General features: G+C 37.1%; 1 protein-coding gene across 1 annotated transcript in view; it reads left to right on the forward strand.

Annotated features, from left to right (window-relative positions):
- The window catches only part of DOCK8 (dedicator of cytokinesis 8), a 515743-nt gene that overhangs the window by 225020 nt on the left and 263537 nt on the right, over positions 1-27186 (forward strand). The window contains exon 29 of the mRNA XM_053699981.1: positions 8260-8399. Within this exon, the coding sequence (XP_053555956.1) occupies positions 8260-8399 (140 nt within the window). The remainder of the gene's footprint in view (positions 1-8259; positions 8400-27186) is intronic.

Consider the following 27186-nt stretch of genomic DNA (forward strand, 5'->3'; position numbering starts at 1 on the left):
TACAAAATGTAACACAAGTAACCATATACATGATGTAACGCAAGTAACCATATACAAAATGTAACACAAGTAACCATATACAAAATGTAACACAAGTAACCATATAGAAAATGTAACACAAGTAACCATATACAAAATGTAACATAAGTAACCATATACAAGATGTAACGCAAGTAACCATATACAAAATGTAACACAAGTAACCATATACAAGATGTAACGCAAGTAACCATATACAAAATACAACACAAGTAACCATATACAAAATGCAATACAAGTAACCATATACAAATGCAACACAAGTAACCGTATACAAGAGGCAAAGCAAGTAACCATATACAAGATGCAAAGCAAGTAACCATATACAAGAGGCAAAGCAAGTAACCATATACAAGATGCAAAGCAAGTAACCATATACAAGATGCAACACAAGTAACCATATACAAGATGCAAAGCAAGTAACCATATACAAGATGCAACACAAGTAACCATATACAAGATGCAAAGCAAGTAACCATATACAAGATGCAACACAAGTAACCATATACAACATGCAAAGCAGGTAACCATATACAAGATGCAACACAAGTAACCATATACAAGAGGCAAAGCAAGTAATCATATACAAGATGCAAAGCAAGTAACCATATACAAGATGCAACACAAGTAACCATATACAAGATGCAACACAAGTAACCATATACAAGATGCAACACAAGTAACCATATACAAGATGCAACACAAGTAACCATATACAAGATGCAACACAAGTAACCATATACAAGATGCAACACAAGTAACCATATACAAGATGCAACACAAGTAACCATATACAAGATGCAAAGCAAGTAACCATATACAAGATGCAACACAAGTAACCATATACAAGATGCAACACAAGTAACCATATACAAGATGCAAAGCAAGTAACCATATACAAATGCAACACAAGTAACCATATACAAGAGGCAAAGCAAGTAATCATATACAAATGCAACACAAGTAACCATATACAAGTGCAACACAAGTAACCATATACAACATGCAAAGCAGGTAACCATATACAAGATGCAACACAAGTAACCATATACAAGATGCAAAGCAAGTAACCATATACAAGATGCAAAGCAAGTAACCATATACAAATGCAACACAAGTAACCATATACAAATGCAACACAAGTAACCATATACAAGATGCAAAGCAGGTAACCATATACAAGATGCAAAGCAAGTAACCATATACAAATGCAACACAAGTAACCATATACAAGAGGCAAAGCAAGTAATCATATACAAATGCAACACAAGTAACCATATACAAATGCAACACAAGTAACCATATACAAGTGTAACACAAGTAACCATATACAAGATGCAAAGCAGGTAACCATATACAAGATGCAAAGCAGGTAACCATATACAAGATGCAACACAAGTAACCATATACAAGAGGCAAAGCAAGTAACCATATACAAGATGCAAAGCAAGTAACCATATACAAATGCAACACAAGTAACCATATACAAATGCAACACAAGTAACCATATACAAATGCAACACAAGTAACCATATACAAATGCAACACAAGTAACCATATACAAATGCAACACAAGTAACCATATACAACATGCAAAGCAGGTAACCATATACAAGATGCAACACAAGTAACCATATACAAGATGCAAAGCAAGTAACCATATACAAGATGCAACACAAGTAACCATATACAACATGCAAAGCAGGTAACCATATACAAGATGCAACACAAGTAACCATATACAAGATGCAAAGCAAGTAACCATATACAAGAGGCAAAGCAAGTAACCATATACAAATGCAACACAAGTAACCATATACAACATGCAAAGCAGGTAACCATATACAACATGCAAAGCAGGTAACCATATACAACATGCAAAGCAGGTAACCATATACAAGATGCAACACAAGTAACCATATACAAGATGCAACACAAGTAACCATATACAAATGCAACACAAGTAACCATATACAAGATGCAACACAAGTAACCATATACAAATGCAACACAAGTAACCATATACAAATGCAACACAAGTAACCATATACAAATGCAACACAAGTAACCATATACAAGATGCAAAGAAAGTAACCATATACAAGAGGCAAAGCAAGTAACCATATACAAATGCAACACAAGTAACCATATACAAAATGTAACACAAGTAACCATATACAAATGCAACACAAGTAACCATATACAAAATGCAAAGTAAGTATCAATATACAGTAATGTTGTTTGAAAAAAAGGTTCAGTGAAAAAAGCTTGAACTTATATTGATACTAACAGAAAATACATGCTTGTATGCAACTCATTCTGCTGTGTTAATTCTTTTTGGCTTATTAGGAACATCCTTAACAGCTGTATTGGTGATAAAGGACAAGCCTCCACAAAAAAATAAATAAAAGTGTTTAATCAACACAGCAAAATCCAGGTTTTAAAACATTATATATATATACTAGTACTAAAGCCCGTGTACACGGGCCATTTTTTGCAGTACAGCGTTGTAAGTTTATGGCTAAATTGTAGAACAAACTTATAGTTCACCTTACGTTTAAGCACATTTTCCTAGATATTATACAATGTTTCTGCATGACAATTAGAATAAAATAAAAATACAGATTGCTAAAAATCAAGCAATTGCATATTGAAATGAAAAGAACTTGTAGGTGCAAATTTTCCTAACAGCACTTGCAAGTGCTTGCTCCTTTTTTCTAATTTCACTTCTCTTTTTGTTTAAAGCTTGTTCATATCAATTTACTGATAAGGAATAAATAATGTATATTTTCTTGGTTTTCTATATTTGTTGTTTTATTTTATGTTAGTGCATTCTTCATTATCTAATGATAATAAAATAACATGAATACAATGTAGACAAGCCCTCTAGTGGAATTCAGCTAACATTACATACTGGTGATATCATTTTTTTAAATTTAACAAGCCAGGACCATGGCATCCGCAGAAATGTTTCGGGGGGGGGGGGGGGTTCAATAAAGTGGAATATGCCCACTCAATAAATACACACATATATATATATATATAAAGAACAGTTATATAAGACAGCCAGCACTTACTTCGTTTAAAAGGTCCAAAATGTATTCAACAAAAGATAAAAGGAAATGCTGCAACACGCAGCTGGTTACAAACAGCAAAAAGCAATTGTCTTAGTCTGACATGTTTTGGCGAGTAGCCTTAATCATAGACTTAGTTAAAGGGACAGTCTAGTATAAATTAAACTTTCATTATTCAGATAGGACTTTTCATTTTAATCAACTTTCCAATTTACTTTTATCATCAAATTTGCTTTTTTCTCTTGGTATTCTTAGTTTAAACTAAACCTAGGTAGGCTCATATGCTAATTTCTAAGCCTTTGAGGGCTGCCTCTTATCACATGCTTTTTAAATCTCTTTTCAACACAAAGAGACAGAAAGTACACGTGGGCCATATAGATAACACTGTGTTCAGGCACAGAGGGTTATTTAAGATTTAGCACAAAACAATGCTAAATGCAAGACAATAGATAATAAACAGTCACAGTCATGTGATCAGGGGGCTGGTAGAAGGTTCCTAGATACAAGGTAATGACAGAGGTAAAAAGTGTATTAATATAACTGTGTTGGTTATGCAAAACTGGGGAATGGGTAATAAAGGGATTATCTATCTTTTAAAACAATAACAATTCTATGGTAGACTGTCCCTTTAAAACAATGTGTGCTAGTTAAAATAAATACCTGGTGCTGTGTTCTCATTGGTTAACCACTGATTGCATGATAGAAACCTGAATAAACTTGGTCTATTGCATTCACACAAGCTCACCTTTACATATGAGTAAATAATAAACTAAATCAAAGACATATTCAAACAGGAAAAAGAAGAAGAAACTGTTACCAATGCAGTGACTAAATAAATAAACAAACAAACAAAACGGACGTTTGCTAAATCTTGTCTAGATATTTATATTATACATTTATATTATACACAATTTGTGAAAAACCTTTGATACTTTATCTAGCTAAATTTTGGTAGGCCTTTAATATATATATAAATCCTTTTATAATCATCTAATACGGCAATATTTCCACATGACCAGTTGTGAACTACAGATCACTTTATTGGTATAAGGGAAAGCCTATCTTGTATAGTTATATATAAATATATATAAAGGACTTACTCTGACTTTAACTTGTTATCTGTATTATACTTGAACATCTGTGTATAAGTGCAATTGGATATCATAGCATTCCTATATATCTATGTTTAGAACTACATTTGATTTTAATTGATTTAAATTGGTTTAGATATTAAGTACTCAGAACTATTCTCACTGAATCTTTTATGAAGTATAAATAAACCCTAATAGTGTGACAATTTGAGTGTCAAAAGTGAGTGGAGGGGCGGGACTGGTTTCAAATGTCCATTGTTATACTGGATTAATGTTACTTGGGGACTGCTATAAATTTGTATTTTAAGCTCTTCCGAATTGGGCTAATATTTATTTTTGTTATTATTGAAAATCCATATCTTATATTACAGTCATTTTTATTCCCAAAAATGAATGATGTCATAAATGGAATTATACCCATTAGGGATCCTGGTGGCCAAGGAATTAATCCAAAAAGCCTCCTGTTTTAACAATAACTTGTACAAGTCTCCTCCTCTTTTGGGTTTCTAAATTCTTACGATTACCATCCATTTAAAGGTCAAATTAGAACTATTATGATTTTAAATAAAGTGTTTTGCTAATCTGATCTGGCATCAGATCTCTTAATGTCTGATAAATGCTGTTGTATCCTCTCTCTAGCCTCGCTAGAGGTACAACCAATGTATTGTTTTTTTGTGCATGTGCACCAGGCCATATAGATGACGAATTTTGACCTGCAATTGACACAACTGTCGATTTGATACTCTTTGTCGTTCACAGCTGACCTGCATTTTTCTCCTTTTTGTTTAAAGCTACAGGGAATGCACGGGCCATACCCACATCTAAACATTCCTTTAGATGTAAGTCAAGCACTTGTTGCCATATTCTGTTGTAAATCACTTGGTGACAAAATGTTTCCCAGTGTCACCCTTTTTCTATATGAAAACCTGCAACCATTTTTGCGTATATCTATCAAACCCTCATTAATCCTCTGCAGGTCTGTAGCAGTCTGTAGTTTTTCTATTTCCTCTCTTACCCCTAGGAGTTGAGTGTCCTTATATTCAATAATCAAATGCAAAAGTTTAAATGAACAATTGGACAAATTATCATTCCAATTTTCTATAAATGTTTTGTCGTCTATTGCAAATGTAGGACATTTTCTGATCCTCAGACCTCTCGGAACCATATATATATATCAGGATTGACAGTGATTCCAAAATGCTACACTATAAAATGTCTTTATTCAGACTCCTAACTTAAGAATAAACATAGAAGGAGCGTATAGTTTTATTTATTATTTATTGCTTTGTTTATTTAATCTGTTGCATTACACATTGATAAAGAAGAACATATGTTAACCTATATATTGCTCTTTATCGTGTGCTATTGCTGCTACTTTGTGTTTTAATAAGTTAACCTATTCATATAAAACCTAAAACTGCTAACATTACGTTATCTAAAATATGAAAAATAAACATTCCTCTATTCGTGCTATTGGCAAAACTTTTAACAAGCTATGCCAGTATGTGAGTAGCAGAACACAGGAAGTATTAACTCAGAGGATATTGCTATTAATGAACTAATGAGATACATTATTCTTTGCTGCTGTTAAAAAGGTGGTAGGAGTGGACATTTTTAAAATGTTTTAAAGGGGTATGGTATATGACAAGGTGTTGGATGGGGAATGGCTCAAAGGTGTATATATATATATGGTTGTGTGTGTGTATATATGTGTATTTATGTATGTATATATGTGTATGTGCATAAATATGCATATGTATCTGTATGTATGTATGCATGCCCATACATATGCACACACACATACAGGACCTGAGTTTTATGGTGCGTCCGATAGAAATCCGTTACTAATATGTTAGCACGTCTGAGGCTTTTGCTTGAGATCTACCATTTTACTCGTATACTTGTAATATGAGTGCAAGAGTAAGAGCACTATTGATTTAACTTGAGCTTTGCTAGCATTCAGTAGCACTAATCATTTTACACTCCACTTGTAATCTAGGCCAGACTGTTCGATTTTGTTTTTTTGGAAAAAATACATACTTAATTCAAAGCCATTTTAGAAACATGGACAATTGAGATCTTTCAGCATTTTGTCTTTTGTTAAGAATAATAATGAATATTTAATTAAATAACATTTTTGTTAACTTCCTGTGATATCTTGTAATGACTTCCTGGGCAAGACTTATCTCTTTCTTTTTTAGATTTGACTTCATATTCCTAGATAACATAGATCCACACATTGATCTAACAGAATGATATGCTTCTGTAATAAGGGCCTCAGTATACTCAAGTGCCAATCATTTTTTTAAATTCAGCCAGTTGCCCATTAAAAATCATGAGAAATTCTTCCCTCTGGATTCCAAGGGATTCCAAGACGGCCACCACAGTATTGTCCAGAAAAAACGGCCACCATATTCGTATAGAATGGTTGCGCATATATTTTCTTTTTTTCTTCTATATTTATAATCCAACAGTGCAGATAGCAAACAGAAATAACATTCTACTTTTTCAGCTCACTACACAGGGTGTCTTGGAAGACATGAAAATAGCAATAACTGAAGAGAAAATCATAACGTACAAAAATTATGAAAATCAGACAATACCATATTTGGGTAAAAAAAAAAAACTAATACAATGTACATCAGAAAGGGCCCTTATTGGGCATCCTCCTAAGAATAAGAAAAATGAAAGAATATTTTAAAAAAATAGAACAGCAATACATTGAGTGAGAATACACTGTTGGGGTGAGAGTAAAAAATACAAAGGAATAATCCCCTCCCGTCTCTCCACTTCTAATCCGTATCAAATCATCATTACATTATTGTTATTATCTCCACCTCTCATATCTACTTAAAGGGACATAAAACCCACATTTTTTCTATCATGGTATAGAAAGAACAAAACATTTTAAACAACTTTCTAATTTACTTATATTACCAAATAATCTTCATTTTTTGTTATCCTTTGTTGAAAAGCAGAAATGTAAGCTCAAGAGTGTGCACATGTCTGCAGCACTATATAGCAGCAGTTTTGCAACAATGTTATATATTAGCAGGACCACTAGATGGCACTATTTCCTGTCATGTAGTGCTTCAGGCATGTGCACGCTACCTACCTAGGCATCTCTTCAACAAAGAATAACATGAATGAAATAAATTTTATAATAGAAGTGAATTGGAAACTTTTTAAAAATTGTATTCTCTATCTGAATCATGAAAGAAAATGTTTTGGGTTTAATTCCACTTTAATGACAAAAAAAAAAAAAAAAGATTCCTTCTAATATTTTGAATCCGCTTCCTAATCCCTTCCAATTTCTATTATAGGGTTATCTCACATTAGTGATCCATTGATGTGGGAACCAGTTCCATAAAAGTATCTGTACTTAAGAAAGTTGCGCATAGTGTCTGGTGTAGACGAACTAAGGGCGAAGGATGACTCAGACTAACAGAGAAGCAGCTCCTCAATTTAATATGTTGCTGCAAGCCCTGCTTCTGTTGACTGCAAACAGCCAGAAAGTGTGTTATTGTAATAGGCGCCTCTTCACAGCCGTTCTGGGGCCTAGTGAGGTCTAGGTACAGCCCTGGCTCTACGTATTGTGTTTCCTGCAGTACATCTACAGATTCATCCCCAGTGAAAACTAGTTTGCCTATCAAATCCTTGCTTACTTAGTTTATTACATATATCCAACCATATTCATTCTTATTTTAGATGTTTAGAATTCTACAAATGCAGGTGTTTGCTTTTGATCACCGTGATTATCAAACCCTCAGCAAATTGCTTAAAAACATATGTCTGAATTGGTTACCATAGCCTAAGATTTGAGAGTTCTCTTACCCACCTGTAAGTAAGCTGGTGTAGTACAAGGCAAACTTACTTCCCTAGTATATCTACATCTTTGAATGCAGGAAACTCAATCATGCATAAACAAACTACAAGTAATGATAAAAACTCTCACAAATAAAATGTAAGCTCAGAAGAATAATTACTTTGTTCTTGGCCTTGAACTTTTCTACAAATAGTTTATTTTCTTATTGTATCTTTGCAACTCCCTTTAGAACTCTAGCTCCTGCTCCAGTTTCCAGGATCAACGAAGTGCCAGTATGTTTGAACTTTCAACAGATTTTCGCCAGAAGCACTTTCTGATTGGACTCCTTTTTACAGAACTGAATGCTGCGCTAGATACCGAGGCGGAAGGGTATGTGTGAGAAAGAACCATAGCCTGCAATATGTGTTGTGTCAATATCTGTAAAGACGCAACACATAACTTCAGGAAATAGAACTATATATCTTATGGGAAGTTTAAGAAACCAGAGAAAATATTGTTACATATTTTTTTCACTAAAAAAAGATCATTGTTTATTTGCTGTTCACAGTGGAAAATTTGAGTAATGCTGGTAAACCATTTGTTTAGCTTTCCAGATGAAATTGTAGAAATTCATACAGTAGTGGAATACTATTAGCAACACAAATAGCTGTACCAATGATGAATTAAAGGGACATTATTCAATCCAAATAATAAAGAACAGATAAGTGGAGCTGTAAATAGTATCTATTGTGTTAATAAACACTGTTTATTATTTAAATATAGAATATTATAAAAACAAATAGTGTAGATACAATTGTGTAGGTATTCCGATATGCTCAGTTTGACAATAACTTTTGAGAGTAAACAATAAGTAGGTATACTTCTAAGATAGTGTAAAGCTGTGTTTAGTTGTTGAGTTGTAGGTTGATGTATCTAATCAATAAAAAAGTCAGTTATGGACTTAACTAGAACTGATAGAGAAATAATATTGAATATACATAAATAAGTAAATGGTGTGTCTTACTGAAAATATTTTTATAATTAATCCTAAAATAAGATACAATATATATGTATAAACATGTTTAATACAATATTATAAGTTAAAATACATTTTAGCGATAACGTTGCCTAATGACATAAAAAGATAAAAATGAGAGCTCAAAGAGAATGTGTTTTAAAAGTTCCTTGTTTTAAAAGGTTCCTTTTTTTAAAAAAAGTTCCTTTAAAGGTTTCTTAAGAAAAAAATGGCTTATCTCACTGCAGTGGATATAATATTTTTGCCTGTAATGGCGTGGTAAGTCGTCGGTTTTTATTTAATTAAAATTCAGAATCTGAACCTGGATAATATTCTTGATGTGAAGATTTCAAAGCTGATGGCCAACAAGAGCAGTAGGTATTTTTCGTATTTTTGTTTATTGTTGAAACATATATAATTAGGAACGGTGTAAAAGCCAGAACGGAACGGAACAGGCTTTTTATGTTGGAAATTGATTTAAAATATAATGGGATGTGTTAGAGACTCTTGAGAACAATTTTAGGAACAAGAATATTTGTGATATAATAATTAATTAACCCTTTAACTACCAAAATAGTGTCCGGAACCAAACATAACAGCCCGGAACAGCACCTTCCCAGAAAACCAGATACACCAAATTCACAAGTCACATGTGACTAAATGTAATATGTGTAATCAGCCACAAACCATCCACAGAAACCTCATTATATTATCTGTTCCGGCCTTTAATACACTTTTTATAAAAAGTGACGGAACGGCACCTTCCCAGCAAAATATACAGACCAAATTCACTAGCCACACATAACTAGGTGTGATAAGTGTAATCAACCACAAACCATCCACAGAAACCACGTTCCAATACCCATTCCGGCCTGTAAAATGCTTTTTCATGAAAAGTGACGGAACGGCACCTTACCAGCAAACAAGATACACCAAATTCACCAGTCACACATGACTAAATGTTATAAGTGTAATCAGCCACAAACCATCCACAGAAACCACATTAAGATATCTGTTCGGGCCTTTAATACACTTTTTTTTATAAAAAGTGACGGAACGGCACCTTCCCAGCAAAATATACAGACCAAATTCACCAGCCACACATAACTAGATGTGATAAGTGTAATCAACCACAAACCATCCACAGAAACCACGTTCCAATACCCGTTCCGGCCTGTAAAATGCTTTTTCATGAAAAGTGACGGAACGGCACCTTTCCAGCAAACCAGATACACCAAATTCACCAGTCACACATGACTAAATGTTATAAGTGTAATCACAGCCACAAACTATCCACAGAAACCACATTATGATATCTGTTCCGGCCTTTAATACACTTTTTTTTATAAAAAGTGACGGAATGGCACCTTCCCAGCAAAATATACAGAACAAATTCACCAGCCACACATAACTAGATGTGATAAGTGTAATCAACCACAAACCATCCACGGAAACCACGTTCCAATACCCGTTCTGGCCTGTAAAACGCTTTTTCATGAAAAGTGACAGAACAGCACTTTACCAGCAAACCAGATACACCAAATTCACCAGTCACACATAACTAAATGTTATAAGTGTAATCAGCCACAAACCATCTACAGAAACCACAACATTATGATATCTGTTCCGGCCTTTAATACACTTTTGATAGAAAAGTGACGGAACGGCACCTTCCCAGAAAAATATACAGACCAAATTCACCAGCCACACATAACTAGATGTGATAAGTGTAATCAACCACAAACCATCCACAGAAACCACGTTCCAATACCCGTTCCGGCCTGTAAAATGCTTTTTCATGAAAAGTGAAGAAACAGCACCTTACCAGCAAACCAGATACACCAAATTCACCAGTCACACATGACTAAATGTTATAAGTGTAATCAGCTACAAACCATCCACAGAAACCACATTATGATATCAGTTCCGGCCTTTAATACACTTTTTTTTTTATAAAAAGTGACTGAACGGCACCTTCCCAGCAAAATATACAGACCAAATTCACCAGTCGCACATAACTAGATGTGATAAGTGTAATCAACCACAAACCATCCACAGAAACCACGTTCCAATACCCGTTCAGGCCTGAAAAACGCTTTTTCATGAAAAGTGACGGAACAGCACTTTACCAGCAAACCAGATACACCAAATTCACCAGTCACACATAAGTAAATGTTATAAGTGTAATCAGCCACAAACCGTCCACAGAAACCACATTATGATATCTGTTCCGTCCTTTAATACACTTTTTTTTATAAAAAGTGAAGGAACGGCACCTTCCCAGCAAAATATACAGACCAAATTCACCAGCCACACATAACTAGATGTGATAAGTGTAATCAACCACAAACCATCCACAGAAACCACGTTCCAATACCCGTTCCGGCCTGTAAAACGCTTTTTCATGAAAAGTGATGGAACGGCACTTTACCAGCAAACCAGATACACCAAATTCACCAGTCACACATAACTAAATGTTATAAGTGTAATCAGCCACAAACCATCCACAGAAACCACATTATGATATCTGTTCCGGCCTTTAATACACTTTTTTTATAAAAAGTGATGGAACGGCACCTTCCCAGCAAAATATACCGACCAAATTCACCAGCCACACATAACTAGATGTGATAAGTGTAATCAACCACAAACCATCAACAGAAACCACGTTCCAATAGCCGTTCCGGCCTGTAAAATGCTTTATCATGAAAAGTGAAGGAACGGCACTTTACCAGCAAACCAGATACACCAAATTCACCAGTCACACATAATTAAATGTTATAAGTGTTATCAGCCACAAACCATCCACAGAAACCACATTATGATCTCTGTTCCGGCCTTTAATACACTTTTTTATAAAAAGTGATGGAACGGCACCTTCCCAGCAAAATATACAGACCAAATTCACCAGCCACACATAACTAGATGTGATAGGTGTAATCAACCACAAACCATCCACAGAAACCACGTTCCAACATCTAGTTATTTGTGGCTGGTGAATTTGGTCTGTATATGTTGCTAGGAAGGTGCCGTTCCATCACTTTTTATAAAAAAAGTGTATTAAAGGCCGGAACAGATATCATAATGTTGTTTTTGTGGATGGTTTGTGACTGATTACACTTATAACATTTAGTTATGTATAACTGGTGAATTTGGTGTATCTGGTTTGCTGGTAAGGTGCCGTTCCGTCACTTTTCATGAAAAAGCGTTTTACAGGCCGGAACAGGTATTGGAACGTGGTTTCTGTGGATGGTTTGTGGTTGATTACACTTACCACATCTAGTTATGTGTGGCTGGTAAATTTGGTCTGTAAATTTAGCTGGGTAGGTGCCGTTCCGTCACTTTTTATAATGAAGTGTATTAAAGGCCGGAACAGATATCATAATGTGGTTTCTGTGGATGGTTTGTGACTGATTACACTTATAACATTTAGTCATGTGTGACTGATGAATTTGGTGTATCTGGTTTGCTGGTGAGGTGCTGTTCCATCACTTTTCATGAAAAAGCATTTTACAGGCCGGAACGAACGGCTATTGGAACGTGGTTTCTGTGGATGGTTTGTGATTGATTACACTTATCACATCTAGTTATGTGTGGCTAGTGAATTTGGTCTGTATATTTTGCTGGGAAGGTGCCGTTCTGTCACTTTTTATAAAAAAAAGTGTATTAAAGGCCGGAACAGATATTATAATGTGGTTTCTGTGGATGGTTTGTGGCTGATTACACTGATCACATCTAGTTAAGTGTGGCTGGTGAATTTGGTCTGTATATTTTGCTGGAAAGATGCCGTTCCGTCACTTTTTATAAGAAAAAGTGTATTAAAGGCTGGAACAGAGATCATAATGTGGTTTCTGTGGATGGTTTGTGGCTGATTACACTTATAACATTTAGTCATGTGTGACTGGTGAATTTGGTGTATCTGGTTTGCTGTTGAGTTGCTGTTCCGTCACTTTTCATGAAAAAGCATTTTACAGGCCGGAACGGATATTGGAACGTGGTTTCTGTGGATGGTTTGTAGTTGATTACACTTATCACATCTAGTTATTTGTGGCTGGTGAATTTGGTCTGTATATTTTGCTGGGTAGTTATGTGTAACTGGTGAATTTGGTGTATCTGGTTTGCTGGTAAGGTGCCGTTTTTTCATGATAAAGCATTTTACAAGCCGGAACGGGTATTGGAACGTGATTTCTGTGAATGGTTTGTGATTGATTACACTTACCACATCTAGTTATTTGTGGCTGGTGAATTTGGTCTGTATATTTTGCTGGGTAGGTGCCGTTCCGTCACTTTTTATAAAAAAAAGTGTATTAAAGGACGGAACAGATATCATAATGTGGTTTCTGTGGATGGTTTGTGGCTGATTACACTTATAACATTTAGTCATGTGTGACTGGTGAATTTGGTGTATCTGGTTTGCTGTTGAGTTGCTGTTCCGTCACTTTTCATGAAAAAGCATTTTACAGGCCGGAACGGATATTGGAACGTGGTTTCTGTGGATGGTTTGTAGTTGATTACACTTATCATATCTAGTTATCTGTAGCTGGTGAATTTGGTCTGTATACGTTGCTATGAAGGTGCCGTTCCGTCAATTTTTATAAAAAAAGTGTATTAAAGGCCGGAACAGATATCATAATGTGGTTTCTGTGGATGGTTTGTGGCTGATTACACTTATAACATTTAGTCATGTTTGACTGATGAATTTGGTGTATCTGGTTTGCTGGTGAGGTGCTGTTCCGTCACTTTTCATGAAAAAGCATTTTACAGGCCGGAACGGATATTGGAGCGTGGTTTCTGTGGATGGTTTGTGTTTGATTACACTTATCACATCTAGTTATGTGTAGCCGCTGAATTTGGTCTGTATATGTTGCTAGGAAGGTGCCGTTCCGTCACTTTTTGTAAAAAAAGTGTATTAAGGCCGGAACAGATATCATAATATGGTTTCTGTGGATGGTTTGTGGCTGATTACACTTATAACATTTAGTTATGTGTGACTGGTGAATTTGGTGTATCTGGTTTGCTGGTAAGGTGCCGTTCCGTCACTTCTCATGAAAAAGCGTTTTAAGGGCCGGAACGGGTATTGGAACGTGGTTTCTGTGGATTGTTTGTGGTTGATTACACTTACCACATGTAGTTATGTGTGGCTGGTGAATTTGGTCTGTATATTTTGCTGGGTAGGTGCCGTTCCTTCACTTTTTATAATAAAGTGTATTAAAGGACGGAACAGATATCATAATGTGGTTTCTGTGGATGGTTTGTGCCTGATTACACTTATAACATTTACTCATGTGTGATTGGTGAATTTGGTGTATCTGGTTTGCTGGTAAGGTGCTGTTCCGTCACTTTTCATGAAAAAGTGTTTTACAGGCCGGAACGGCTATTGAAACGTGGTTTCTGTGGATGGTTTGTGGTTGATTACACTTATCACATCTAGTTATGTGTAGCTGGTGAATTTGGTCTGTATATGTTGCTAGGAAGGTGCCGTTCCGTCACTTTTTATAAGAAAAAGTGTGTTAAAGGCTGGAACAGATATCATAATGTGGTTTCTGTGGATGGTTTGTGGCTGATTACACTTATAACATTTAGTTATGTGTGACTGGTGAATTTGGTGTATCTAGTTTGCTGGTAAGGCGCTGTTCCATCATTTTTCATGAAAAAGTGTTTTACAGGCCGGAACGGATATTGGAACGTGGTTTCTGTGGATGGTTTGTAGTTGATTACACTTATCACATCTAGTTATTTGTGGCTGGTGAATTTGGTCTGTATATTTTGCTGGGTAGTTATGTGTAACTGGTGAATTTGGTGTATCTGGTTTGCTGGTAAGGTGCCTTTTTTTCATGATAAAGCATTTTACAAGCCGGAACGGGTATTGGAACGTGGTTTCTGTGAATGGTTTGTGATTGATTACACTTACCACATCTAGTTATTTGTGGCTGGTGAATTTGGTCTGTATATTTTGCTGGGTAGGTGCCGTTCCGTCACTTTTTATAAAAAAAAGTGTATTAAAGGACGGAACAGATATCATAATGTGGTTTCTGTGGATGGTTTGTGGCTGATTACACTTATAACATTTAGTCATGTGTGACTGGTGAATTTGGTGTATCTGGTTTGCTGTTGAGTTGCTGTTCCGTCACTTTTCATGAAAAAGCATTTTACAGGCCGGAACGGATATTGGAACGTGGTTTCTGTGGATGGTTTGTAGTTGATTACACTTATCACATCTAGTTATCTGTAGCTGGTGAATTTGGTCTGTATACGTTGCTATGAAGGTGCCGTTCCGTCAATTTTTATAAAAAAAAGTGTATTAAAGGCCGGAACAGATATCATAATGTGGTTTCTGTGGATGGTTTGTGGCTGATTACACTTATAACATTTAGTCATGTTTGACTGATGAATTTGGTGTATCTGGTTTGCTGGTGAGGTGCTGTTCCGTCACTTTTCATGAAAAAGCATTTTACAGGCCGGAACGGATATTGGAGCGTGGTTTCTGTGGATGGTTTGTGTTTGATTACACTTATCACATCTAGTTATGTGTAGCTGCTGAATTTGGTCTGTATATGTTGCTAGGAAGGTGCCGTTCCGTCACTTTTTGTAAAAAAAGTGTATTAAGGCCGGAACAGATATCATAATATGGTTTCTGTGGATGGTTTGTGGCTGATTACACTTATAACATTTAGTTATGTGTGACTGGTGAATTTGGTGTATCTGGTTTGCTGGTAAGGTGCCGTTCCGTCACTTCTCATGAAAAAGCGTTTTAAGGGCCGGAACGGGTATTGGAACGTGGTTTCTGTGGATTGTTTGTGGTTGATTACACTTACCACATGTAGTTATGTGTGGCTGGTGAATTTCGTCTGTATATTTTGCTGGGTAGGTGCCGTTCCTTCACTTTTTATAATAAAGTGTATTAAAGGACGGAACAGATATCATAATGTGGTTTCTGTGGATGGTTTGTGCCTGATTACACTTATAACATTTACTCATGTGTGATTGGTGAATTTGGTGTATCTGGTTTGCTGGTAAGGTGCTGTTCCGTCACTTTTCATGAAAAAGTGTTTTACAGGCCGGAACGGCTATTGAAACGTGGTTTCTGTGGATGGTTTGTGGTTGATTACACTTATCACATCTAGTTATGTGTAGCTGGTGAATTTGGTCTGTATATGTTGCTAGGAAGGTGCCGTTCCGTCACTTTTTATAAGAAAAAGTGTGTTAAAGGCTGGAACAGATATCATAATGTGGTTTCTGTGGATGGTTTGTGGCTGATTACACTTATAACATTTAGTTATGTGTGACTGGTGAATTTGGTGTATCTAGTTTGCTGGTAAGGCGCTGTTCCATCATTTTTCATGAAAAAGTGTTTTACAGGCTGGAACGGGTATTGAAACGTGGTTTCTGTGGATGGTTTGTGGTTGATTACACTTATCACATCTAGTTATGTGTGGCTGGTGAATTTGGTTTGTATATTTTGCTGGGAAGGTGCCGTTCCGTCACTTTTTATAAAAAAAAGTGTATTAAAGGCCGGAACAGATATTATAATGTGGTTTCTGTGGATGGTTTGTGGCTGATTACACTTATAACATTTAGTCATGTGTGACCGATGAATTTGGTGTATCTGGTTTGCTGGTGAGGTGCTGTTCCGTCACTTTTCATGAAAAGCATTTTACAGGCCGGAACGGATATTGGAACGTGGTTTCTGTGGATGGTTTGTGGTTGATTACACTTATCACATCTAGTTATGTGTAGCTGGTGAATTTGGTCTGTATATGTTGCTAGGAAGGGGCCGTTCCGTCACTTTTTATAAAAAAAGTGTATTAAAGGTCGGAACAGATATCATAATGTGGTTTCTGTGGATGGTTTGTGGCTCATTACACTTATAACATTTAGTCATGTGTGACTGGTGAATTTGGTGTATCTGGTTTGCTGTTGAGTTGCTGTTCCGTCACTTTTCATGAAAAGCATTTTACAGGCCGGAACGGATATTGGAACGTGATTTCTGTGGATGGTTTGTGATTGATTACACTTACCACATCTAGTTATTTGTGGCTGGTGAATTTGGTCTGTATATTTTGCTGGGTAGGTGCCGTTCCGTCACTTTTTATAAAAAAAAGTGTATTAAAGGACGGAACAGATATCATAATGTGGTTTCTGTGGATGGTTTGTGGATGATTACACTTATAACATTTAGTCATGTGTGACTGGGGAATTTGGTGTATCTGGTTTGCTGTTGAGTTGCTGTTCCGTCACTTTTCATGAAAAAGCATTTTACAGGCCGGAACGGATATTGGAACGTGGTTTCTGTGGATGGTTTGTAGTTGATTACACTTATCACATCTAGTTATCTGTAGCTGGTGAATTTGGTCTGTATACGTTGCTATGAAGGTGCCGTTACGTCAATTTTTATAAAAAAAGTGTATTAAAGGCCGGAACAGATATCATAATGTGGTTTCTGTGGATGGTTTGTGGCTGATTACACTTATAACATTTAGTCATGTTTGACTGATGAATTTGGTGTATCTGGTTTGCTGGTGAGGTGCTGTTCCGTCACTTTTCATGAAAAAGCATTTTACAGGCCGGAACGGATATTGGAGCGTGGTTTCTGTGGATGGTTTGTGTTTGATTACACTTATCACATCTAGTTATGTGTAGCTGCTGAATTTGGTCTGTATATGTTGCTAGGAAGGTGCCGTTCCGTCACTTTTTGTAAAAAAAAGTGTATTAAGGCCGGAACAGATATCATAATATGGTTTCTGTGGATGGTTTGTGGCTGATTACACTTATAACATTTAGTTATGTGTGACTGGTGAATTTGGTGTATCTGGTTTGCTGGTAAGGTGCCGTTCCGTCACTTCTCATGAAAAAGCGTTTTAAGGGCCGGAACGGGTATTGGAACGTGGTTTCTGTGGATTGTTTGTGGTTGATTACACTTACCACATGTAGTTATGTGTGGCTGGTGAATTTCGTCTGTATATTTTGCTGGGTAGGTGCCGTTCCTTCACTTTTTATAATAAAGTGTATTAAAGGACGGAACAGATATCATAATGTGGTTTCTGTGGATGGTTTGTGCCTGATTACACTTATAACATTTACTCATGTGTGATTGGTGAATTTGGTGTATCTGGTTTGCTGGTAAGGTGCTGTTCCGTCACTTTTCATGAAAAAGTGTTTTACAGGCCGGAACGGCTATTGAAACGTGGTTTCTGTGGATGGTTTGTGGTTGATTACACTTATCACATCTAGTTATGTGTAGCTGGTGAATTTGGTCTGTATATGTTGCTAGGAAGGTGCCGTTCCGTCACTTTTTATAAGAAAAAGTGTGTTAAAGGCTGGAACAGATATCATAATGTGGTTTCTGTGGATGGTTTGTGGCTGATTACACTTATAACATTTAGTTATGTGTGACTGGTGAATTTGGTGTATCTAGTTTGCTGGTAAGGCGCTGTTCCATCATTTTTCATGAAAAAGTGTTTTACAGGCTGGAACGGGTATTGAAACGTGGTTTCTGTGGATGGTTTGTGGTTGATTACACTTATCACATCTAGTTATGTGTGGCTGGTGAATTTGGTTTGTATATTTTGCTGGGAAGGTGCCGTTCCGTCACTTTTTATAAAAAAAAGTGTATTAAAGGCCGGAACAGATATTATAATGTGGTTTCTGTGGATGGTTTGTGGCTGATTACACTTATAACATTTAGTCATGTGTGACCGATGAATTTGGTGTATCTGGTTTGCTGGTGAGGTGCTGTTCCGTCACTTTTCATGAAAAGCATTTTACAGGCCGGAACGGATATTGGAACGTGGTTTCTGTGGATGGTTTGTGGTTGATTACACTTATCACATCTAGTTATGTGTAGCTGGTGAATTTGGTCTGTATATGTTGCTAGGAAGGGGCCGTTCCGTCACTTTTTATAAAAAAAGTGTATTAAAGGTCGGAACAGATATCATAATGTGGTTTCTGTGGATGGTTTGTGGCTCATTACACTTATAACATTTAGTTATGTGTAACTGGTGAATTTGGTGTATCTGGTTTGCTGGTAAGGTGCCGTTCCGTCACTTCTCATGAAAAAGCATTTTACAGGCCGGAACGGGTATTGGAACGTGATTTCTGTGGATGGTTTGTGGTTGATTACACTTACGCCATCTAATTATGTGTGGCTGGTGAATTTGGTCTGTATATTTTGCTGGGTAGGTGCCGTTCCATCACTTTTTATAATAAAGTGTATTAAAGGCCGGAACAGATATCATAATGTGGTTTCTGTGGATGGTTTGTGGCTGATTACACTTATAACATTTACTCATGTGTGACTGGTGAATTTGGTGTATCTGGTTTGCTGGTAAGGTGCTGTTCCGTCACTTTTCATGAAAAAGTGTTTTACAGGCTGGAACGGGTATTGGAACGTGGTTTCTGTGGATGGTTTGTGGTTGATTACACTTATCACATCTAGTTATGTGTGGCTTGTGAATTTGGTCTGTATATTTTACTGGAAAGGTGCCGTTCCGTCACTTTTTATAAAAAAATGTATTATAGGACGGAACAGATATCATAATGTGGTTTCTGTGGGTGGTTTGTGGCTGATTACACTTATAACATTTAGTTATGTGTAATTGGTGAATTTGGTGTATCTGGTTTGCTGGTAAGGTGCCGTTCCGTCACTTTTCATGAAAAAGCGTTTTACAGGCCGGAACGGGTATTGGAACGTGGTTTCTGTGGATGGTTTGTGGTTGATTACACTTACCACATCTACTTATTTGTGGCTGGTGAATTTGGTCTGTATATTTTGCTGAGTAGGTGCCGTTCCGTCACTTTTTATAAAAAAGTGTATTAAAGGCCGGAACAGATATCATAATGTGGTTTCTGTGGATGGTTTGTGGCTGATTACACTTATAACATTTAGTTATGTGTAATTGGTGAATTTGGTGTATCTGGTTTGCTGGTAAGGTGCCGTTCCGTCACTTTTCATGAAAAAGTGTTTTACAGGCCGGAAAGGGTATTGGAACGTGGTTTCTGTGGATGGTTTGTGATTGATTACACTTATCACATCTAGTTATGTGTGGCTGGTGAATTTGGTCTGTATTTTTTGCTGGAAAGGTGCAGTTCCGTCACTTTTTATAAAAAAAAGTGTATTATAGGCCGGAACAGATATCATAATGTGGTTTCTGTGGGTGGTTTGTGGCTGATTACACTTATAACATTTAGTTATGTGTAATTGGTGAATTTGGTGTATCTGGTTTGCTGGTAAGGTGCAGTTCCGTCACTTTTCACGAAAAAGCGTTTTACAGGCCGGAACGGGTATTGGAACGTGGTTTCTGTGGATGGTTTGTGGTTGATTACACTTACCACATCTAGTTATTTGTGGCTGGTGAATTTGGTCTGTATATTTTGCTGGGTAGGTGCCGTTCCGTCACTTTTTAAAAAAAAGTGTATTAAAGGCCGGAACAGATATCATAATGTGGTTTCTGTGAATGGTTTGTGGCGGATTACACTTTTAACATTTAGTCACGTGTGACTGGTGAATTTGGTGTATCTGGTTTGCTGGTAAGGTGCTGTTCCGTCACTTTTCATGAAAAAGCGTTTTACAGGCCGGAACGGGTATTGGAACGTGGTTTCTGTGGATGGTTTGTGGCTGATTACACTTATAACATTTAGTCATGTGTGACTGGTGAATTTGGTGTATCTGGTTTGCTGTTGAGTTGCTGTTCCGTCACTTTTCATGAAAAAGCATTTTACAGGCCGGAACGGATATTGGAACGTGGTTTCTGTGGATGGTTTGTAGTTGATTACACTTATCATATCTAGTTATCTGTAGCTGGTGAATTTGGTCTGTATACGTTGCCATGAAGGTGCCGTTCCGTCAATTTTTATAAAAAAAGTGTATTAAAGGCCGGAACAGATATCATAATGTGGTTTCTGTGGATGGTTTGTGGCTGATTACACTTATAACATTTAGTCATGTTTGACTGATGAATTTGGTGTATCTGGTTTGCTGGTGAGGTGCTGTTCCGTCACTTTTCATGAAAAAGCATTTTACAGGCCGGAACGGATATTGGAGCGTGGTTTCTGTGGATGGTTTGTGTTTGATTACACTTATCACATCTAGTTATGTGTAGCTGCTGAATTTGGTCTGTATATGTTGCTAGGAAGGTGCCGTTCCGTCACTTTTTGTAAAAAAAGTGTATTAAGGCCGGAACAGATATCATAATATGGTTTCTGTGGATGGTTTGTGGCTGATTACACTTATAACATTTAGTTATGTGTGACTGGTGAATTTGGTGTATCTGGTTTGCTGGTAAGGTGCCGTTCCGTCACTTCTCATGAAAAAGCGTTTTAAGGGCCGGAACGGGTATTGGAACGTGGTTTCTGTGGATTGTTTGTGGTTGATTACACTTACCACATGTAGTTATGTGTGGCTGGTGAATTTGGTCTGTATATTTTGCTGGGTAGGTGCCGTTCCTTCACTTTTTATAATAAAGTGTATTAAAGGACGGAACAGATATCATAATGTGGTTTCTGTGGATGGTTTGTGCCTGATTACACTTATAACATTTACTCATGTGTGATTGGTGAATTTGGTGTATCTGGTTTGCTGGTAAGGTGCTGTTCCGTCACTTTTCATGAAAAAGTGTTTTACAGGCCGGAACGGCTATTGAAACGTGGTTTCTGTGGATGGTTTGTGGTTGATTACACTTATCACATCTAGTTATGTGTAGCTGGTGAATTTGGTCTGTATATGTTGCTAGGAAGGTGCCGTTCCGTCACTTTTTATAAGAAAAAGTGTGTTAAAGGCTGGAACAGATATCATAATGTGGTTTCTGTGGATGGTTTGTGGCTGATTACACTTATAACATTTAGTTATGTGTGACTGGTGAATTTGGTGTATCTAGTTTGCTGGTAAGGCGCTGTTCCATCATTTTTCATGAAAAAGTGTTTTACAGGCCGGAACGGATATTGGAACGTGGTTTCTGTGGATGGTTTGTAGTTGATTACACTTATCACATCTAGTTATTTGTGGCTGGTGAATTTGGTCTGTATATTTTGCTGGGTAGTTATGTGTAACTGGTGAATTTGGTGTATCTGGTTTGCTGGTAAGGTGCCTTTTTTTCATGATAAAGCATTTTACAAGCCGGAACGGGTATTGGAACGTGGTTTCTGTGAATGGTTTGTGATTGATTACACTTACCACATCTAGTTATTTGTGGCTGGTGAATTTGGTCTGTATATTTTGCTGGGTAGGTGCCGTTCCGTCACTTTTTATAAAAAAAAGTGTATTAAAGGACGGAACAGATATCATAATGTGGTTTCTGTGGATGGTTTGTGGCTGATTACACTTATAACATTTAGTCATGTGTGACTGGTGAATTTGGTGTATCTGGTTTGCTGTTGAGTTGCTGTTCCGTCACTTTTCATGAAAAAGCATTTTACAGGCCGGAACGGATATTGGAACGTGGTTTCTGTGGATGGTTTGTAGTTGATTACACTTATCACATCTAGTTATCTGTAGCTGGTGAATTTGGTCTGTATACGTTGCTATGAAGGTGCCGTTCCGTCAATTTTTATAAAAAAAAGTGTATTAAAGGCCGGAACAGATATCATAATGTGGTTTCTGTGGATGGTTTGTGGCTGATTACACTTATAACATTTAGTCATGTTTGACTGATGAATTTGGTGTATCTGGTTTGCTGGTGAGGTGCTGTTCCGTCACTTTTCATGAAAAAGCATTTTACAGGCCGGAACGGATATTGGAGCGTGGTTTCTGTGGATGGTTTGTGTTTGATTACACTTATCACATCTAGTTATGTGTAGCTGCTGAATTTGGTCTGTATATGTTGCTAGGAAGGTGCCGTTCCGTCACTTTTTGTAAAAAAAGTGTATTAAGGCCGGAACAGATATCATAATATGGTTTCTGTGGATGGTTTGTGGCTGATTACACTTATAACATTTAGTTATGTGTGACTGGTGAATTTGGTGTATCTGGTTTGCTGGTAAGGTGCCGTTCCGTCACTTCTCATGAAAAAGCGTTTTAAGGGCCGGAACGGGTATTGGAACGTGGTTTCTGTGGATTGTTTGTGGTTGATTACACTTACCACATGTAGTTATGTGTGGCTGGTGAATTTCGTCTGTATATTTTGCTGGGTAGGTGCCGTTCCTTCACTTTTTATAATAAAGTGTATTAAAGGACGGAACAGATATCATAATGTGGTTTCTGTGGATGGTTTGTGCCTGATTACACTTATAACATTTACTCATGTGTGATTGGTGAATTTGGTGTATCTGGTTTGCTGGTAAGGTGCTGTTCCGTCACTTTTCATGAAAAAGTGTTTTACAGGCCGGAACGGCTATTGAAACGTGGTTTCTGTGGATGGTTTGTGGTTGATTACACTTATCACATCTAGTTATGTGTAGCTGGTGAATTTGGTCTGTATATGTTGCTAGGAAGGTGCCGTTCCGTCACTTTTTATAAGAAAAAGTGTGTTAAAGGCTGGAACAGATATCATAATGTGGTTTCTGTGGATGGTTTGTGGCTGATTACACTTATAACATTTAGTTATGTGTGACTGGTGAATTTGGTGTATCTAGTTTGCTGGTAAGGCGCTGTTCCATCATTTTTCATGAAAAAGTGTTTTACAGGCTGGAACGGGTATTGAAACGTGGTTTCTGTGGATGGTTTGTGGTTGATTACACTTATCACATCTAGTTATGTGTGGCTGGTGAATTTGGTTTGTATATTTTGCTGGGAAGGTGCCGTTCCGTCACTTTTTATAAAAAAAAGTGTATTAAAGGCCGGAACAGATATTATAATGTGGTTTCTGTGGATGGTTTGTGGCTGATTACACTTATAACATTTAGTCATGTGTGACCGATGAATTTGGTGTATCTGGTTTGCTGGTGAGGTGCTGTTCCGTCACTTTTCATGAAAAGCATTTTACAGGCCGGAACGGATATTGGAACGTGGTTTCTGTGGATGGTTTGTGGTTGATTACACTTATCACATCTAGTTATGTGTAGCTGGTGAATTTGGTCTGTATATGTTGCTAGGAAGGGGCCGTTCCGTCACTTTTTATAAAAAAAGTGTATTAAAGGTCGGAACAGATATCATAATGTGGTTTCTGTGGATGGTTTGTGGCTCATTACACTTATAACATTTAGTCATGTGTGACTGGTGAATTTGGTGTATCTGGTTTGCTGTTGAGTTGCTGTTCCGTCACTTTTCATGAAATGCATTTTACAGGCCGGAACGGATATTGGAACGTGATTTCTGTGGATGGTTTGTGATTGATTACACTTACCACATCTAGTTATTTGTGGCTGGTGAATTTGGTCTGTATATTTTGCTGGGTAGGTGCCGTTCCGTCACTTTTTATAAAAAAAAGTGTATTAAAGGACGGAACAGATATCATAATGTGGTTTCTGTGGATGGTTTGTGGCTGATTACACTTATAACATTTAGTCATGTGTGACTGGGGAATTTGGTGTATCTGGTTTGCTGTTGAGTTGCTGTTCCGTCACTTTTCATGAAAAAGCATTTTACAGGCCGGAACGGATATTGGAACGTGGTTTCTGTGGATGGTTTGTAGTTGATTACACTTATCACATCTAGTTATCTGTAGCTGGTGAATTTGGTCTGTATACGTTGCTATGAAGGTGCCGTTACGTCAATTTTTATAAAAAAAGTGTATTAAAGGCCGGAACAGATATCATAATGTGGTTTCTGTGGATGGTTTGTGGCTGATTACACTTATAACATTTAGTCATGTTTGACTGATGAATTTGGTGTATCTGGTTTGCTGGTGAGGTGCTGTTCCGTCACTTTTCATGAAAAAGCATTTTACAGGCCGGAACGGATATTGGAGCGTGGTTTCTGTGGATGGTTTGTGTTTGATTACACTTATCACATCTAGTTATGTGTAGCTGCTGAATTTGGTCTGTATATGTTGCTAGGAAGGTGCCGTTCCGTCACTTTTTGTAAAAAAAAGTGTATTAAGGCCGGAACAGATATCATAATATGGTTTCTGTGGATGGTTTGTGGCTGATTACACTTATAACATTTAGTTATGTGTGACTGGTGAATTTGGTGTATCTGGTTTGCTGGTAAGGTGCCGTTCCGTCACTTCTCATGAAAAAGCGTTTTAAGGGCCGGAACGGGTATTGGAACGTGGTTTCTGTGGATTGTTTGTGGTTGATTACACTTACCACATGTAGTTATGTGTGGCTGGTGAATTTCGTCTGTATATTTTGCTGGGTAGGTGCCGTTCCTTCACTTTTTATAATAAAGTGTATTAAAGGACGGAACAGATATCATAATGTGGTTTCTGTGGATGGTTTGTGCCTGATTACACTTATAACATTTACTCATGTGTGATTGGTGAATTTGGTGTATCTGGTTTGCTGGTAAGGTGCTGTTCCGTCACTTTTCATGAAAAAGTGTTTTACAGGCCGGAACGGCTATTGAAACGTGGTTTCTGTGGATGGTTTGTGGTTGATTACACTTATCACATCTAGTTATGTGTAGCTGGTGAATTTGGTCTGTATATGTTGCTAGGAAGGTGCCGTTCCGTCACTTTTTATAAGAAAAAGTGTGTTAAAGGCTGGAACAGATATCATAATGTGGTTTCTGTGGATGGTTTGTGGCTGATTACACTTATAACATTTAGTTATGTGTGACTGGTGAATTTGGTGTATCTAGTTTGCTGGTAAGGCGCTGTTCCATCATTTTTCATGAAAAAGTGTTTTACAGGCTGGAACGGGTATTGAAACGTGGTTTCTGTGGATGGTTTGTGGTTGATTACACTTATCACATCTAGTTATGTGTGGCTGGTGAATTTGGTTTGTATATTTTGCTGGGAAGGTGCCGTTCCGTCACTTTTTATAAAAAAAAGTGTATTAAAGGCCGGAACAGATATTATAATGTGGTTTCTGTGGATGGTTTGTGGCTGATTACACTTATAACATTTAGTCATGTGTGACCGATGAATTTGGTGTATCTGGTTTGCTGGTGAGGTGCTGTTCCGTCACTTTTCATGAAAAGCATTTTACAGGCCGGAACGGATATTGGAACGTGGTTTCTGTGGATGGTTTGTGGTTGATTACACTTATCACATCTAGTTATGTGTAGCTGGTGAATTTGGTCTGTATATGTTGCTAGGAAGGGGCCGTTCCGTCACTTTTTATAAAAAAAGTGTATTAAAGGTCGGAACAGATATCATAATGTGGTTTCTGTGGATGGTTTGTGGCTCATTACACTTATAACATTTAGTTATGTGTAACTGGTGAATTTGGTGTATCTGGTTTGCTGGTAAGGTGCCGTTCCGTCACTTCTCATGAAAAAGCATTTTACAGGCCGGAACGGGTATTGGAACGTGATTTCTGTGGATGGTTTGTGGTTGATTACACTTACGCCATCTAATTATGTGTGGCTGGTGAATTTGGTCTGTATATTTTGCTGGGTAGGTGCCGTTCCATCACTTTTTATAATAAAGTGTATTAAAGGCCGGAACAGATATCATAATGTGGTTTCTGTGGATGGTTTGTGGCTGATTACACTTATAACATTTACTCATGTGTGACTGGTGAATTTGGTGTATCTGGTTTGCTGGTAAGGTGCTGTTCCGTCACTTTTCATGAAAAAGTGTTTTACAGGCTGGAACGGGTATTGGAACGTGGTTTCTGTGGATGGTTTGTGGTTGATTACACTTATCACATCTAGTTATGTGTGGCTTGTGAATTTGGTCTGTATATTTTACTGGAAAGGTGCCGTTCCGTCACTTTTTATAAAAAAATGTATTATAGGACGGAACAGATATCATAATGTGGTTTCTGTGGGTGGTTTGTGGCTGATTACACTTATAACATTTAGTTATGTGTAATTGGTGAATTTGGTGTATCTGGTTTGCTGGTAAGGTGCCGTTCCGTCACTTTTCATGAAAAAGCGTTTTACAGGCCGGAACGGGTATTGGAACGTGGTTTCTGTGGATGGTTTGTGGTTGATTACACTTACCACATCTACTTATTTGTGGCTGGTGAATTTGGTCTGTATATTTTGCTGAGTAGGTGCCGTTCCGTCACTTTTTATAAAAAAGTGTATTAAAGGCCGGAACAGATATCATAATGTGGTTTCTGTGGATGGTTTGTGGCTGATTACACTTATAACATTTAGTTATGTGTAATTGGTGAATT

Source organism: Bombina bombina, chromosome 2 (genome assembly GCF_027579735.1).
Source record: "Bombina bombina isolate aBomBom1 chromosome 2, aBomBom1.pri, whole genome shotgun sequence".
Lineage (NCBI taxonomy): Eukaryota > Metazoa > Chordata > Amphibia > Anura > Bombinatoridae > Bombina > Bombina bombina.